The sequence below is a fragment of the Anolis sagrei genome, chromosome 1 (assembly GCF_037176765.1).
Source record: "Anolis sagrei isolate rAnoSag1 chromosome 1, rAnoSag1.mat, whole genome shotgun sequence".
Taxonomy (NCBI): domain Eukaryota; kingdom Metazoa; phylum Chordata; class Lepidosauria; order Squamata; family Dactyloidae; genus Anolis; species Anolis sagrei.
Genome location: NC_090021.1, coordinates 230251791 through 230269186, shown reverse-complemented (window position 1 = coordinate 230269186; position 17396 = coordinate 230251791). Strand labels below are relative to the sequence as shown.

The 17396-nt window shown below is 40.5% G+C and overlaps 1 protein-coding gene across 1 annotated transcript in view; it reads left to right on the top strand.

Moving 5' to 3' along the window:
• The first annotated feature begins 1496 nt into the window (after window positions 1–1496).
• Window positions 1497–17396, top strand: part of ABCB6 (ATP binding cassette subfamily B member 6 (LAN blood group)) — a 58181-nt gene continuing 42281 nt past the window's right edge. Inside the window, exons 1-3 of the mRNA XM_060773143.2 lie at window positions 1497–1602; window positions 5934–6475; window positions 12316–12453. Of these exons, the coding sequence (XP_060629126.2) occupies window positions 5960–6475; window positions 12316–12453 (654 nt within the window). The 5' untranslated portion in view covers window positions 1497–1602; window positions 5934–5959. The remainder of the gene's footprint in view (window positions 1603–5933; window positions 6476–12315; window positions 12454–17396) is intronic.

Here is a 17396-nt window from a genome sequence, read left to right as displayed (position 1 = left end):
AAATATCCCAAAGATAGCAGGGTGGCAAGTACTTTGAAAAACAGTTATTAGAACATTTCTAGGAGAACTGGACTAGGATTCTAGAATAAGACTTGAATCTTAGCTTAGCCATGGAAACTGATTAAATTACCTTGCGCAAATTCCACAGTGTTTTAGCATGTTCATTTTCCACTACCTTTGCAGGTTTATTATCCCACCAATTCTTTACTACTGGTAGGTGGTACTTGTGACATAAGTTCCAGTGAATTATTTGGGCCACAGAGTTGTGTCTTTGTTTGTAATGTCTGTGCAATTTTCTTGCAACAACTGAGGATATCGTCCATGGTTTCATCAGCTTCCTTGCACAGTCTGCATTTTGGGTCATCAGCTTATTTTTCAATCCTGGCCTTAATTGCATTTATTCTCCATTGCCTTTCGAAGCAAAAGGCAATGGAGATACCTAAGTAGATGCACCTGGACTACACGGCTTGTGAACTGTTACACACGGATCCAGAGGAAAGTGCGTGTGTTGCTGATGAAACCAGTGGCACCTAGGGAAAGTAGGTGTGTACATGTGTATGTTTAATTTTCATTTTGTGTATGTCTAATTTTCATTTGTCTGTATGGCTGTTCCTTTTTAGCAATTGAATGTTTTGCCTTATATGTTGGAAACTGTCCTGAGTCCCCTTAGGGGGTTAGGGTGGTTTATTATTATTATTATTATTATTATTATTATTATTATTTGAAACACAACAAGATGAGTCCTCAGCACTCTGCTGGCTGTTGAATTGGATGACATGTCGGACACTTCCCAAGTGTCTAGGACTGTGTGATGTATCAGCGAATAATGTGTGCAGATCCCAGTAAGGTGGCCTTCTGCAGCTGGCAGATGGTAATCTTGTCAGCGCCGATTGTGTTTAAGTGCAGGCCAAGGTCTTCAGGCACTGCACTTAGTGTGCCGATCACCACTGGATTATTATTATATTATACTATATTATATTATCTATATAAATAATGTTTGTTTGTGGGATTAGCATAACCCAAAAACCACTGGACAAATTGACACCAAATTTGGACACAATATACCTATCAGGCCAATGAGTGACCTTCACTCATAAAAACACTGAAAAACACAGCAGAAGAGACTTTAAAAGCCAGAAAAAAAATCACATTACAATGCATTCGCAAAGCCACATATATAAACGCAAACACACACATACACACACAAAACACATATACATAGACTGGGCCACAGCAACGAGTGGCAGGGGACAGCTAGTATATATATATATATATATATATATATATATAGTATTGTATTATAGATTATTATATTATAGATGATGATGATGATGATTATTATTATTATTATAAAGTCAGGGTAGAAGGATCCGTAATAGGGTGCGTTTAGGGTCGCCATTCTAAAGTGGAAAGCACACCCAACAAATATGTTCTGAAACTAGTGGCAGCTAGGACCCAGGAGGAGACTGGGAGGACTGTATCTGGCGGCGCTAGGGCCTGGAGGGAGCCAGTTTGGCCTTCCCTCCCTCGACGCTGCAGAGTCCTTCTTGGGGCGCGCAGGACTAGCAGTGGTCAGCGCGGGGCTGGAGGAGAACGGAGCAGGCAAGTGGACGTTGGCGGTGGCCAGTCGCCCGGGAGGGCAGGGCAGGGCAGGGCAGGGCAGGCAGGGGAGGGAAAGGGGCCTTGTAAGTGGGGCAGAGGGGCATCGGGGGGCGGGGGGGGGGGGATATTTTGCTGTGCCCTGGCAGGGCAAAGGAGCAGAGCAGAGGTGTGTATGTGTGTTGTCCCTGCCCACCCCTCATATGCCGCATCAACAACACACCCACGCTCCCCTTCTTCCCCAGGAAAAACAGGGTGCATCTACACTGTAGGATGAATGCAGTGTCATACTACCATAACTGCTGTGGCTCAGTGCTAAGGAATCCTGGGATTTGGAGTCTCTTTGGCAGAGAGACCTTGCCGAATTACAGATTCCATAGCACTGAGCCGTAGCAGGTCAAGAGGTGCTAGGCTGCTTTCATTGCACCCTGTGGATCAAGCATGCGCAAACTTCGGCCTTTCCTCCAGGTGTTTGGGACTTCAACTCCCACAATTCCTAAGGCTGTAAGGAATTGTGGGAGTTGAAGTCCCAAACACCTGGAGGAAAGGCCGAAGTTTGCTCATGCCTGATCAATCTACTTCATCACACTAGAGAAAAAATCCACTTTAGATCCTGTTTCTACCTCCTGCAGATTTTTTTGGTTTGTAGTTTAGTGAGGCTGTTAAAGGCTCCTCCCTAAACTACAAACTCCAGAGTTCTGCAGGAGGCAGAAACTGAATTTAAAGTGTGTTCATTCTCTAGTGTGATGAGGCCCTATATGAAGTTTCCCAATATCTACGCCCATTCCTTTCATTGACTTTTAGCTGGCCACATGGAGAATCCTTGGCAGTTCATGTGGCCCAGTGGGTGCCTCAAAAGGTTCCTCTGCACTCTTATGGATTCGGAGCATGCTTATAATAACCGGATGATACATCACTATTTTCATATCATGCGTCAGGGCACCAACGAGATGCAGAGCCAACCCTAAGAAATGGGGCCACAAAGTGGAGCCCACGACATGCGAGTGTTGGAGAAGAGCAAACCACAGACCACCTATTACAATGCAGCCTGAACCCTGCCCCATGCACAATGAAGGACCTCCTTATAGCAACACCAGAGGCACTCCAAGTGGCCAGCTACTGGTCAAAGGACATTTAATATAATATAATTGCCAAGTTTTTAAACTTTGTTTTTTTTAAAAAAAAAACAAAACAAACATTACAACTGTATCCTTGGTTCACTCCTGATACGATAAATAAATAAATCATGCGCCAGGAATCACAAAGCTAAAACTATGCACAAGGGTGGAGGGAGGCATCAAAAATAACAGCATGATGCCATAACAGGATGAAAAGCCCCCCCCCCCCCCAAACCAAACCAAAACAAAACAAACATTTAATTTAGGGAAAAGTAAGCAACATTGTGAACACTTGATGTTTTGGGCTACAGTTCTCATAATTCCTGATTACTGCCATGACCCAATGCTATGGCATGGTAGCTCTAGGGCCCTTCCACACAGCCATATAACCCAGAATATCAAGGCAGAAAATCCCACAATATCTGCTTTGAACTGGGTTCTCTGAGTCCACCTCCATATATTCCAGTTCAAAGCAGATTATATAGGATTTTATTCAGCTGTGTGGAAGGGGCCTTAATCTTAGAAGATCCTTAGCTTTCTTTCTCAAAAAGTGCTGGTGCATCACCAAATTACCAGGATCCCATAGCATGGAGCCATGGGAGTTAAAAGTGTTGTCAAACTGAATTAATTTGACACTGTAGTCAGGGGCGAGAAATATTATCCATTCCTCCAGCATTCCTGACCAGTAGCTATGTTGGGAGATGCACTTTAAGGGTTCTGCAGTGTTAATGTTGTTTTCAAGGGCACACAGTTGCCTATTAATGCCTGTTGAAGCAAGATAATAGTTGTACAGCAGATAAGACATCATTCTATGGGAGATCTGTTGCATTTTATTGATTTTTAACGAGTGGGGTTTTTGGTGTTATGCTGTTGTTATTGTGGTATTGTTTAGACCAGGCATGGGCAAACTTTGGCCCATAATTCCTAACTCCCATAATTCCTAACAACCGGTAGGCTGTTAGGAATTGTGGGAGTTGAAGTTCAAAACACCTGGAGGGCCGAAGTTTGCCCATGCCTGGTTTAGACACTTACTGAATTTTTTGTGTTGCCCCTTGAGTGCTTTTGTGAGCCGCTCCAAGTACTTTCAGGGAGGTGGTGACACAAAGTTTTATTATTTTTATTATTATCTTTTGTTATCATAACACCAGAAGATGTTAAAGCAGAGTTGAGAACAAGGCTGTCACTTGCTGGATTTCACAATTGTCTATGCTGAGTCACTCTGATGGAAGTCGTGGTCCAGCAACACATTCAAGTCTGTTTACGCTCTATCCACATGCAATATATTGTGGAAAAGCTGCACAAAACAGGGCATAACTACTCAGAATTAAGCCCCATTTTATTTATTGAAAATGGAAAAGTAAAAAAGGTAAAGGCTTCACCTTGACATTAAGTCATTTCCAACTCTGGGGGGTGGTGCTTTTCTCCATTTCTAAGCCAAAGAACTGGCAATATCCGTAGACACCTCCAAGGTCATGTGGCCAGCATGACTGCATGGAGCGCTGTTACCTTCCTGTAGAAGCGGTACCTATTGATCTACTCACAATTGCATTTTTTCGAACTGCTATGCTGGCAGAAGCTGGGACTAACAGCGGGCGCTCGCCCCCTGCCCGAATTCGGACCGCCAACCTTTCATCAGCAAGTTCAGCAGCTCAGCGGTTTAATCTGCTGACTAATTTTTAAACTTGAGATAACACTTCTCTAGGAATCTCTAGGTCTTCCATGGTCTCTATGTTTTCCCATTTCTAGAAAGGACATTTAATTAAACATGCAAATCATCAAATCTTCTAAGGTCAAATCTGCAAACATGGAAGAACCACTGTATTTTGTATGGTCCAATAGCTGCCATTCTATGGTTAGTTACAAAATACAAATCAAACTTCAAAGGCAAAGATATAAAAATGAAAACCACGCAAATTCTAAAACAGCTATAGATATATAACACGAATGTAATAAGATTTCCTGCCAGTTAAGAGTCTGTAGAATTGCTGGTCCTCTTGGATTCACTTCTCTAGAGTCATATTATAAGGTTTTTTTTTCCTGTCAGGAGCGACTTCAGAAACTGCAAGTCACTTCTGCTGTGAGAGAATTGGCTGCCTGCAAGGATGTTGCCCAGGGGATGCCTGGCTGTTTTACCATCCTATGGGGGGCTTCTCTCATGTCCCCACATGAGAAGCTGGAGCTGACAGACTGGAGCTCATCCTACTCCTTGGATTTGAACCGCTGACCTTTTGGCGACTTGACAAACTGCAAGTTGCTTCTGGTGTGAGAGAATTGGCTGTTTGCAAGGACAGCAGTCCTGTGTGTCAGCAGTCCTGCTGGCACAAGGGTTTAACTCATTGCACCACCGGGGGCTCCTACTATCTTAAGTGCATTTAGATTAAAACCCTTGAAAAACTCTTTCAAATCTAAAAATATCAAACGAGTCTCTTACTGATTTTAGACTGTGATCTAAAGCTGAAGATCTCAATCTTTCTAAAGTAGTCAAAGCACGTATAACCTTTTGCAATTGCTGCCTGTTTGTGAATCACCCTTCATAGTAATAAATAAAAGGGATTTTTCCCCAGTGGTTACTAGACAATTTAAATAGATGAAGCATTCTTGTCCAACCTGAAATATGAGAAATAGCAAGGTCATGGACATGAAAAAGGTTTTTCTCTGACAACATCTTATTTGATTTGGTTCTCGCCCCTTGACATTTGTTCTGTGTCTGGCTGTGGCAGTTCGTAAGGTCTCTAGTTGAACATTTCCTTAAACATGGAAATTGGAATGTAGAACAAAAGTCTTTCTCCTGCATTTTTCAATGAAACATCTCATTTACTGGGGAGACGGCATGATAAGATTATTTTAAAAGTTTGTCCCAGAATAGTGGACATAATTCTGCCCAAATAGACATTCTTGTGTTTTTTTTGAAGTTCACATCTACATTTGCATATAATAGGTGATGTATTTCAGCATATTAGTCAAGGCCAACAGAGTGAAGCAATTGGCGAGACAAAAGATTTTGGATGTCATGAAAGGCCAGCAATTTGTTACTTATTTACTTTGCTGGTTTGGTATTTTTTTTAGCTCCAGGAATGGTAAGAGATGCTCATGGGGTTGTTTTCCCTGTTCTTGGGTTGTGATGGTAAGGAACCACCATTTGCTCTTCTGCCTCAGGCAGCAACATGAAATAAGCTGATATGCATCCTAACCATATCTCCTTGTTTTCTTCATCAGTGTTTTTGCCGTCCTCAGTCAGCAAGATGGTGTTGCTACAGAGCTACTGCGAGGCGAATGAGTCCCTGGCACAAGCATGGGCGCAGCAGGGCCTGGACCCTTGTTTCTACTTCACGTTGGTGCCTTCCATGCTGCTCAGCGTCTGCCTCCTTTTGGGCGCCCTGCAGTATGCCTGCTATGCCCGCTTCAGCCGCACCATGGAACCAAAGTACATCCCACGCTCCCGCCTATACCATATCCAGGTCCTCCTGTCTCTGTTCCTGGCACTGCTCTGCTTTGTCACCTTTCTGTGGCAAGTGCTGGGCATGCATAAACTTTATGGGTACATGGTGCTATACGCCTGCCTCTCTGCCCTGAGCTGGGTTGGCTCTCTTGGGTTGCTGCGCTTGGAACGGACCCGAGTGATGGTGCAGGATCGGACCAGAGGCCACGGTGTTATTCTGCTCCTCTACTGGGCCCTGGCCTTTGCTGCAGAGAACCTGGCCTTCATCTCTTGGAACAGCCCACTCTGGTGGTGGGGCTTAGAAGACACCAATCAAAAGGTAAGTTGAGGTGAGATAATGGGGGGCGTTGGAGAAGGGTATGTTTCTTCATAGGAGCGTTGCATAATTTCCCTTCAAAGGCAGGTACATTTTAGCTTTGAAATAGCACTCAAAGAAAGAAAGCTAGCCATGTAGAATGCAGTTTCTGCAATCTATGACAGTCATTGAATATAATGGCATTGTGAGATCACAGGTGTACGCACCTCCATGAAAGAAAAGCTTCCCTTCATTGTATATGCAGAAATATGTTGTATTGAAAGAGTTTTATTATTTAACACAGTAGTCTTGCGTGATTCCTTAGAGATGAATACATTTAAGGCAGCATTTCCTTTCATGGGTTGTATTCCATTTTGTTAGATCCATGTTTGTTTGTTTGTTTATTTATTTATTTACTATATTTGTATACCGCTCTTCTCAGCCCTTGGGCGACTCAGAGCAGTTAACAATAGCAAAATTCAATGCTCAAAAACATCATAAAATAGTTAAAAACAATTAAAACAGTAGCATACAGTTTATCATGCCAGAAGTGAATTGAGGGTACAGTTGTAATGTATTTAAAAACATAAACAAAGTTTAAAACTTGGCATTATACTAAATGTCCTTTGACCAGAAGCCGGCCACTTGGAGTGCCTCTGATGTCACATGTTAGATCCATGAAGCTCTGTTAGTAAGGAATCAAAGTGGTTCCTTACCTCAGGTTACCAACTGTTCATGGATTTCAACTTCCAGACTCCCTAAACATCGTGGTCTATGATTAAGGATTCGGGGAATTCAGGTCCAACAACCTCTGGTGGAGTAAGGCCCCATCTACACTAACTATTTAATGCATTTTCAAACCAGTATTGAAGAAAGGGATTTGTCTATGCAGATGGTTACATGGAAAATCCTGGAACCAGTTGCAGGCTTGGATGAGGATTACACAAACCACAGAGCACAAACCACATTAACGGCTTTTTTCGCTTTTGTGGGAGTTTGTTGTCTGAACACCTCAGTTCAAAGCTAGATTCTAACTGCATTAAATGGACAGGGTAGCCGGATCCAAAATAGATTATTATATATCCAGATGTTACTTGGATTAGAAGTGAGGAAGTGATCGTACCTATCCACTTGAAAAATGAACTGAAGATTTTGTCATCAGTAGCAATCACAAGATTTATCAAGGAAAATTGTGGGATCACTCAGTTACTCAGTGGGATCCTATTTGGTTGCTCTTTGGCTGTGTGTAGTGGATGTCTGCTGCTTTTACTTTGGCAAGGCCTCTGTGGTCTTAAAATCTGAATGGAGAGGCAGAAAAATCAAAAGTGATTTTTTTTCCTGGCAAGGAGACATGAGGATGAACATCATGCCTGTTAAGTTTTAAGTCCCTTATACAGGATTTAATTACACAGATACCAACTCTGACCTGGAGTGTGTTTCAATCTAGCTATATATCCTTGTTGCAGTAAGTCAAGAGAAATAATTCACAGACAGCTTATTCTCCTTTAAAGCAACAATACATATCCCATAACATAGATAAATGCATTTCAGTTCTGGTGAGTTAGGCAGGATATCAATCAATCACTCAATCAAATGTTATCCTTTTTTTCTGTATTTGAAAACTGCAAGAGAAAGAAAGAGGAAATATAATCTGGATTTCTGTAGTTGCCACTATTACTTAAATGATAATTGTTTTTGGCCTCTTCTCCCTCTGATAAAACACAGATACCAGCAAGGCCACAACAAAATCCATAGGGAAAAATGTGGAGGTATATCTCCAAGTCCTCAGTAGATGGTCTTTATTTTTTTATTGTTGAAGAAACTCAACACATTTCAGCTTTTGTTTATATCAGTAACCTTCTTCAGGAGCAGAAAGGTCTAGTAAATGAAATGAGATTTTCAGCTCTAGAAATGTGTACTGTTAGATTGCATATTGACCCTGTTGAAGGCCATTGAAATATATACATAGCCTGAAATGGATTTTATTCAGAAATAAAAAATAAAGAATATTTAGTGAGAACATGGTGATGTAAATATGAGCACATAGAAATGTATCTATATATTTCAGTGTCCTTCTACAGGAGCAATATGTAGCCTAACACTAGAAAATGGAATGAAATGTTCAGAAACTTCTATTGCTAGTGTGCATGTTGCCCCTAAGGAAAACATTGGGCTTTTTACAAAAATAAATAAAAAATAAAGCACATTTACTGAACCCTTGGAGATCTGTCTCTCTTATCCTCTCCCTCCCAGCTTATTCATCACTGCATATTTTTGCTGAGTCACTTTGTTGTTTATCTACCTCACGTAACCAAAGCGATAAGAAGAGGCTGCTTCCAGAGGACTTTGCCCAATGACTTTGCATAAATTGCAACTTGGCCCAAAGTTTCACTAAGGGTCAAGCTGAGATTTTCCATTTCCAGCACTTTCAGTGAATCTTCTCTCCCATCCCACACAGTTCCATGTTTTGAGCCCATAAATTAGGGCCTGATCACCATTCAATATCTCTATTTCCTCTTCCCCTGCTTCTTACAATGCAATTCAAGCATCTGTTTCATCCACAGTTTCATGTATCCATGTCAGACAAAATATGTCCCCTCAAACATTTTTCTCTAGTGCAAGGCTTTTAAAACTTTTTCCACTCTGCCCAAGATTTATTTTTGGAACTCCTTTCCTCCAGTGAAATTTTTACATGACCCCTGGTATGTACATATATAAATAGGTATAATGATGATGATGATAATAATGATGATGATGATGATGATGATGATAAAAACATTTACTGATAATAAATCTGCATTTTCAGGGCTTGCCAAACAGGCAGATTTTCCCTTTTGTGAAGTACAGTATACACTGTATATTGTTGATAACAGATTTGTTTGATTTCCTAGGAAATCCTTTACTGTTGCCAAATGTATTGTGACCCTAACATTGAGTTAAGGCAATCCTATTTGGAGTTGGAACCCCCCATTTAAGAAGCAGTGCTTTACTGCAATTTTATAACATTCTTGAGCCAGAAGTCCTTAAATTCAATAGGTTTTGATATCGAGATTGTGTATCCCTTATCTAAAATGCATGGGACTAGGCACATTTGGGATTTTTTTTTTAAATTTTGGAATACCTTTGTTTGCTTATACATACATAAGTAGTAATAGAATCCCAGAATTGGAAGATAACCCAAGGGCATCCAGTCCAGCTCCCATTCTGCCATGCAGGGACACACAATCAAAGCACTCTTGACAGATGGCCACCCAGCCTCTGTTTAAATCCTCCAGAGAAGGAGACTCCACCACATTTCCAGGCAGTGTATTCCACTGTATATTCTACTGCATCATGGGATATCTTGGAGATGAGACCCACATCTAAATGTGAAATTAATGTATCTGTCAAACACAACTCTTCCACTAGCCTGAAGGTAATTTCATGTACAATACAGGATTTTAAATAATTTTGTGCATGAAACAAAGTGTGTGTTTACAGAAATATCGGAAAGCAATGCTGTCACTATCTCTGGTGGACAGTTGGATTTTTGAGTATTTTGGGATTCAGTTCAAGGGATGCTCAACTTGGGTGGATCTACATTGTAGAATTAATGCAGTTTGACACGACTTAGGCCCCTTCTACACTGTCATATAAAATCCAGATTATCTGCTATGAACTGGATGACTATATATACTTGAGTATAAGCTGATCCGAATATAAGCCAAGGCACTTTATTTTACCACAAAAACTGGGAAAACATATTGACTCAAGTATAAGCCGAGGGTGGGAAATGCAGCAGCTACTGGTAAATTTCAAAATAAAACAGATACCAATAACATTGCATTCATTGAGGCATCAGTAGGTAAATGTTTTTGAGTATTTACTTAAAACTGTAATTTAAGATAAGACAGTCCAACTTTGATTAAACTGTGATTCCAACCTTTTTCAATGTAAATGTTCTTACGTATCTTTCCAATAATAATAGAGTAAAAGAATAAATTAATAACAATAATGACAAATAGAGAAAAATAATAAATGTGATAATAGAGTAAAAGAATAAATGTAATAATAATAATAGAGTAAAAGATCAAATGTAATATAATAATAATAACAGAGTAAAATAATGTAAATGTAATAATAATAATAATAATGTGGCCCAGTGATCGGCACAATGGGTGCAGTGCCTAAAGACCTTGGCCTGCACTTAAACACAATCGACGCTGACAAGATTACCATCTGTCAGCTGCAAAAGGCCACCCTACTGGGATCTGCACACATTATTTGCCGATACATCATTAGGAAGTGTCCGACGTGTGATCCAATACAACAGCCAGCATAGTGACCTTGTTTGCTGTGGACTCATCTTGTTGTGTTTCTAATAATAATAATAATAATAATAATAATAATAACAAAGAGTAGAATAATAAATGTAATAATAATAAACCTTGACTCGAGTATAAGCCGAAGGGGGCTTTTTCAACCTTAAAAAAGGAAACTCAGCTTATACTTGAGTATATATGGTATATGTCAGTGTAGACTCCTATCATCCAGTACAAAGCAGATAACGAGGATTATCTGCTATGATAATCTGCATAATATGACAGTGTAGAAGGGACCTTAGATTCCCATGGCTCAATGCTATGGAAGGATGGGATTTGTAGTTTGGGGAGGCACCAGAGAAGGCTCAAGACCTTGTGAAACTACAACTCCCAGGATTCCATAGCATTGTGCCAGGGCAGTCACAGTAATGTCAAACCACATTACTTCTACAGTGTAGACCAGGTATGGGCAAACTTGGGCCCTCCAGGGGTTTTGGACTACAACTCCCACCATTCCTAACAGCCTCAGGCCCTTTCCTTTTTCCCCCTCAGCCGCTTAAGTGGCTGAGGGGGAAAAGGAAGGAGCCTGAGGCTGATAGGAATGGTGGGAGTTGAAGTCCAAAACCCCTGGAGGGCCCAAATTTGCCCTTGCCTGCTGTAGACTGTAGAGACACACCTCTGATTAGTGATGCTAGACACAAGGCACTGACCACCTTGGTATGCACAACTCCCTTTTGCAGCAGTCCCAAAGTGTTTGACTCCGCCCCTCTATGTCACATGACCTGGGGCCACCTATTGCAGCAGCAGGCCCCTGAACAGGAAGAGGCTCCAAGAGTCAACAGGAAGCAAACTCTAGTCATCACAGAATGGTCAAGAAAAGGCTAATATCTAATTCTGTCTGAAAATAGAGGTGGGATTTGTAACCTAGGTTTAACCACCATGGCCCAGTGGTATGGAGTTATGGGAGTTGGAGTTTTACAGGGTCTTTAGTCTTCTCTTCCAAAGTGCTAGTGCCTCAGCAAACTGCATCTGCCATGACTCCATAGCATTGAGCCGGAGAGGCTGAAGTGGTTTCAAACTGCATTCATTCCACAATGTAGATCAGGGGTCCACAAACTTTATAAACAGAGGGCCAGGTCACAGTCCTTCAAACTGTTGGAGGGCCAGATTATAATTTGAAAAAAAATGAATGAATTCCTATGCACGCTGCACATATCTTATTTGTAATGCAAAAACACTTGAAAACAATACAATAATTAAAATGAAGAACAATTTTAACAAATATAAAGTTACTAGTATTTCAATGGGAAGTGTGGGCCTGTTTTGGCTGATGAGATAGGGTTGTTGTTGTTGTTGTTGTTGTTGTTGTTGTGTGCTTTCAAGTAATTTCAGACTTATGTTGACCCTGAGCGAGGGCCGTATTCAGCCCTCGGGCCTTAGTATGAGGACCCTTGGTGTAGATGCACCCAGAGATTGGAAGTGGGTGGGACAGAGTGAGGGAAAGCGAGGTGTGCTGCTGCTGCTGCTATAAAAATGCGACTAACCTGTGCTTCACTCCCTCAGGTCCAATTCAGTTTGTGGTTCCTTCGATACTTCAGCACCTTTGCCCTCTTTGCTTTGGGAATAAAGGCCCCTGGGTTGCCCCGGAAACCTTACATGCTGCTGATCAATGAGGATGAGCGCGATGTGGAAAACACTCAGGTGGGTTTGACGACATCTATATGAAATATCATATATTATCTATACCAGGCATGGGAAAACTTCGGGCCACCCGGTGTTTTGGATTTCAACTCCCACAATTCCTAACACCCAATAGTTTGCCCTTGCCTGATCTATATGAAGTTTCCCAGTATCTTAATATAATATCCCTGTTCTATTCTGACTTATTTCTATTGTCTGTCTTAGTTCTCAAATTTGCCTGATCTTTCAATTACCATGAACAAGCCCTATGAGGAGCAGCTTAAAGAGCTGGGCATGTTTAGCCTGAAGAAGAGAAGGCAAAGAGGAGACATGATAGCCATGTATAAATATATGAGAGGAAGTCATAGGGAGGAGGGAGCAAACTTGTTTTCTGCTGCCCTGGAGACTAGGACGCGGAACAATGGCTTCAAACTACAAGAAAGGAGATTCCATCTGAACATGAGGAAGAACTTCCTGACTGTGAGAGTCATTCAGCAGTGGAACTCTCTGCCCTGGAGTATTATTATTTATTTATTTATTTATTTATTTATGGTAGTTATATCCTGTCTCTTCTCTACCCCAGAAGGGGGACTCAGGACAGCTTACATAGGCAGCAATTCGATGCCGTTACATGAACAATTAATACAATAATCATTAAACAAATCATCAAACCATTAAAATACATAAAATACATAAAATACATAAGCCATTAATTAAACAATATAAAAACATTTGTTACCAAATAAAATCGTAGTATCATGGAGGCTCCTTCTTTGGAAGCTTTTAAACAAAGTCTGGGTGGCCATCTATTGGGGGTGCTTTGAATGCAATTTTCCTGCTTCTTGGCAGGGGGTTGGACTGGATGGCCCACGAGGTCTCTTTCAACTCTATCATTCTATATGTGTCCTAATGCCACCAGGGATGCCACTCAGTCAAAATCAGAGCTTGGAAATGGTTGTTTCTCTCCTTATCATAGCTGCCTTTTTTAAGATAGCACAACATTTCACCACACAAAAATCTAACCAGAATCAGAACACAAAGCCTAGAATTGATGTGAATATAAGGGCCCATCTACACTAACCTTTTGATGCAGTTTCAAAACAGTATCACAGAAAGTGTTTTCAAAGTCCTGATGATTATATAGGAAATCCTGGATCCAGTTTGAGGCCCGAATGAGGATTACACAAACCACAGAGCCCTGTGCCTCATTATGAGCTATCTTTTGCACACTTTTGTGGGTGTTAGTTGTCTGGCTACTGCAGTTTGGAACTAGCTTCAAACTGCATTAAGTGGTCACTGTAGATGGGGACTAATATGGGCTCCTGTTTAAGGAGTGATAGTTTCCCAGGCTCTATTAGTAGATATGTAGCTCCATCAGTGCATTAAAGCTCCCTATACTGCTATCAGCCACTGCATGCAGTGGGAATGCAGAGTTTGTTCAACACAAGGCCTTTGTTCAGCAATATCCCTCTAGTACTGAAATGTGTGCTCCATCCTGAAGGCCCGAGAGAGAAATGACACTGAGAGTAAGAATACCATTGTTTTGGTTTTTTTCTCTCTCTCTCTTTCTCCTCCCTTTTCTGTCTCTCTTTTGACAAAATAAAAAGCCCATTGCTTTGGAGCACAGCAGGTGCTGGGTGCTAGAAAGACAGCCTGAAACTTAAGGGGACTCTATACTGTGGAACGAATGCAGTTTGACACCACTTTAACTGCCATGGCTCAATACTACAGAGTCATGGGATATGTAGTTTGGTGAGGCACCACCACTTATTGACTGAGAAGTCTCAAGACTCTGTAAACTACAACTCCCATGTTTCCATAGTCTGAGCCATGGCAATTAAAGTGGTGTCAAATTGCATTAATTCTATGGTGTACATGTACCCTTAGTTAAAATGTTATCCAGTAGTGAGAAAGCAGGAGACCACTAAGAGAAATTCTGCAAATCTGCCAATCAGACTTGTACACACAGGCCAAGAATCAAACATATGGTATTACATACCATCCACTTTAAGGTGTTTAATGCAGTGGCTTTTTACTGTGTTTACAATTAATTTTCCCATCAACTCAAAACGTGCAATTCAACTGTATTAGGAGGGTGGATTGGACACAGATTTTCTGCTAGTACTGTAAATATTTTTTACAGCTGTATAAAGCCAGGAGGGACGTATTTTCTGGTCATGGAACTGCAATGAGGGAAAAATAGTTCAGTATTGGAAAAACAACAGAACCCCCCCCCCAATGAAACATGCAGGAGTCTGAGTAGCTTCACTCGGCTATGGAAGAAAGGAAAAGAACAAAATTTATAGGGTGGAGCAGCTGTTTTGATCTTGTGCTAGATTGTAGGGGAGACTTCACAGAAGGTGTGGCTTTAGAAACCAGAAGGTTAGGTTGGTTCAGTTGTGTAAAACATTTTGCCAGGTGTAGTCAAATTGCTGAGAGGAAAAAACTGTTGACTTTAACTTGTCATGCAGGTCTTGGCACCAGTTGGAGTTTTGAAAGGTTGAGAACAATGTTTGAAAACATTCAGAACTATTGTAAGAGAAGTCAAGCTAGATAAGCATATGTTTACTAAGCAAACATGGTTTTGTCTGTAAAGCAGGTGTCATAATATACCTAGTGTTTATCTCAATGTGAAGTGTGCTGTGGAGAGATACAAAACCTGTACTTTCTTCAGTGCCCTTGGCTACTTTAAACCTTATTTTAAATAAGCCATTCCCATTCTATTGATTCACTTTTAGTATTGGAGTAAGTCTGGGTGGGAAGCCGTAGCCAAAAGCAGCCAAACAGGAGCAGGGTATATTGGACTGGAATAGTCCTGCTGTTAGATAGAATGAAGTAGCCACTTTGGCAGACTCTGAATGTCACAGAAGGACAGCAGTTATATAATATGCTATTATTGTATTTTGACCAAGTAGCAAATGGAAATATGTACTAAAGACATTTCTTTCCTCTGGACCAAAACAGCATGGGTGGCTTCAGTATTATTTAACTTAACAGATAGACAAGAAGTTTCATTTTCTGCACTAATTCAAAACAACAAATTGTCTTGAGCTGGCTTTGATGGCAGAGAGGTATTGTACTTCACTCGCTTAACATGCTCACTATGAGATAAAAAGTTTCACATAGACACAGACGTTCAGTTTCTCTAGAAGGAAAAGCTGAGTTCTGAAATCTATATAAATATGCAGATTTTATATAGATTTTCACAGGATCTCATTTTGCATGATCTAGTGATTAAAAAAATAGTTTGCAAAGTGTACTTAAATTTTGCTTGTTATTAGAAGGGACAAGAAATTATGTGGTACATAGGAGCTCCTAACTATTAGACATTTTTTTTAATTTAGAGTGTCTTTTATGAGTTAAAAAGACTAGAAAGTTACTTTAAAAGTAGGAAAAACACCTTCTATAATTCCTAGAGGTAGCACAGTAAGCCACAATGCTGAGTTATTACATCTGTATCCAGCCTCAGTGATAGACAGACCTTTGATACACTCCATAAGAAGAATTCATAATGAACTTTATAAAACTTTAGTCCAAGCTATCTATTTTAATCATCCCACAGCAAATTTTCCTTTAACTTCTGTCATTTTAGGTAATCTTCCAGTTTACAAGTATCTTATAAAAGTATACTGTGTAAAGTATACAGGCTCCTTGGCTGTGTGGATTTAGGGTTGGGAAGGGAATAATAATAATAATAATAATAATAATAATAATAACAACAACAACAACAACTTTATTTATACCCCGCCATTATCTCCCCAAGGGACTTGGAGCAGCTTACATGAGGCCAAGCCCAACAACACATCAATAAAAACAACAAACAATAAGCAAATAAACAATACAATTAATATAACTAACATATAGACAAAACACATAGAGATTTAAAAGCCTATGGCTGGGCCAAATGTAGTAGTTAAAAACTTTAAAAATAAACGCTGGACATGAACAGAGGTAGGATGTTAAACGAAAAGTAGGGAAGAGCATGCAAGGTCAGATTTCAACTACAGTCCATTTTTTGATCGTTCATATCAAGCAAAATGTATTTTCAGTGGTTTTTTAAAATTAAGTTTTATAATAGGAAAAAATAAGTCATACAAAACCAAATACAAAACTAAGATCTGATTAGACATTGAAATTTCAGGATTATGAAAGCAGTGCTGTGCAGGATGACTAACACTGTCCATAGTGATTAAATCTGTTACAGAACAAGTCTACAAAGGCAGGTATGAAATTGCAGAAGTCTTTCTTATGCTTGCCACATGATGAACAAATCAAACCCTTCTGCAAAAATAAACCCCTTCAATTTATAGGGTTTATTATTCAAGTGTCTGATTTTACCAGTAAATTTCTACATAAGGGCAAGTAACCACATTCTCTGTTTCAAAAGGAACAGTGATGGGATCTGTTAAGATCTGCGTTTCTACATGAGGCATCCAAACAACACCCCACATAAAAACGAATGCATTTGAGACAAAGCAGGAAACCCCTGTTTTGTCCTGAAGTAATTTGATAGTGGATTTGATCCGGGTCTTCCTGAAAGACATGGGTCTAACCCACTATGGTTGCTTTCTGGACTGTCTCCCCAAACCTCATTCTCCTGGCATATCATTTCTACGTGCTAGAAGAGGTCTGGCAGGAGTTTAATGGTGAGTAGTTTTATTTTTTTACAGTCTTTTTTTGTGTTTGGGGGCGGGGTGTCTTGAAATGTACCCGGAAGACATCTAGATATCCCCCTCGGAAAGCTCGGGCTTTTGGGGCTGGTGTGCGGACTACAGTCCACCCAGACCTGGTTTTTTGAAATCTTGAGTCGGTACAGACTTTTCTGCTGTTTGGAACCGCTCTCAGTTGCTCTGCAGTCTCGTGCATATGTAGATGGCATATGTTTGATATCTCAAACACTAGAGCTGATAGGGAGAAATTGCTGCCATTTTTTTAAATCAGCCGGTCAACTATACCCAGAAATA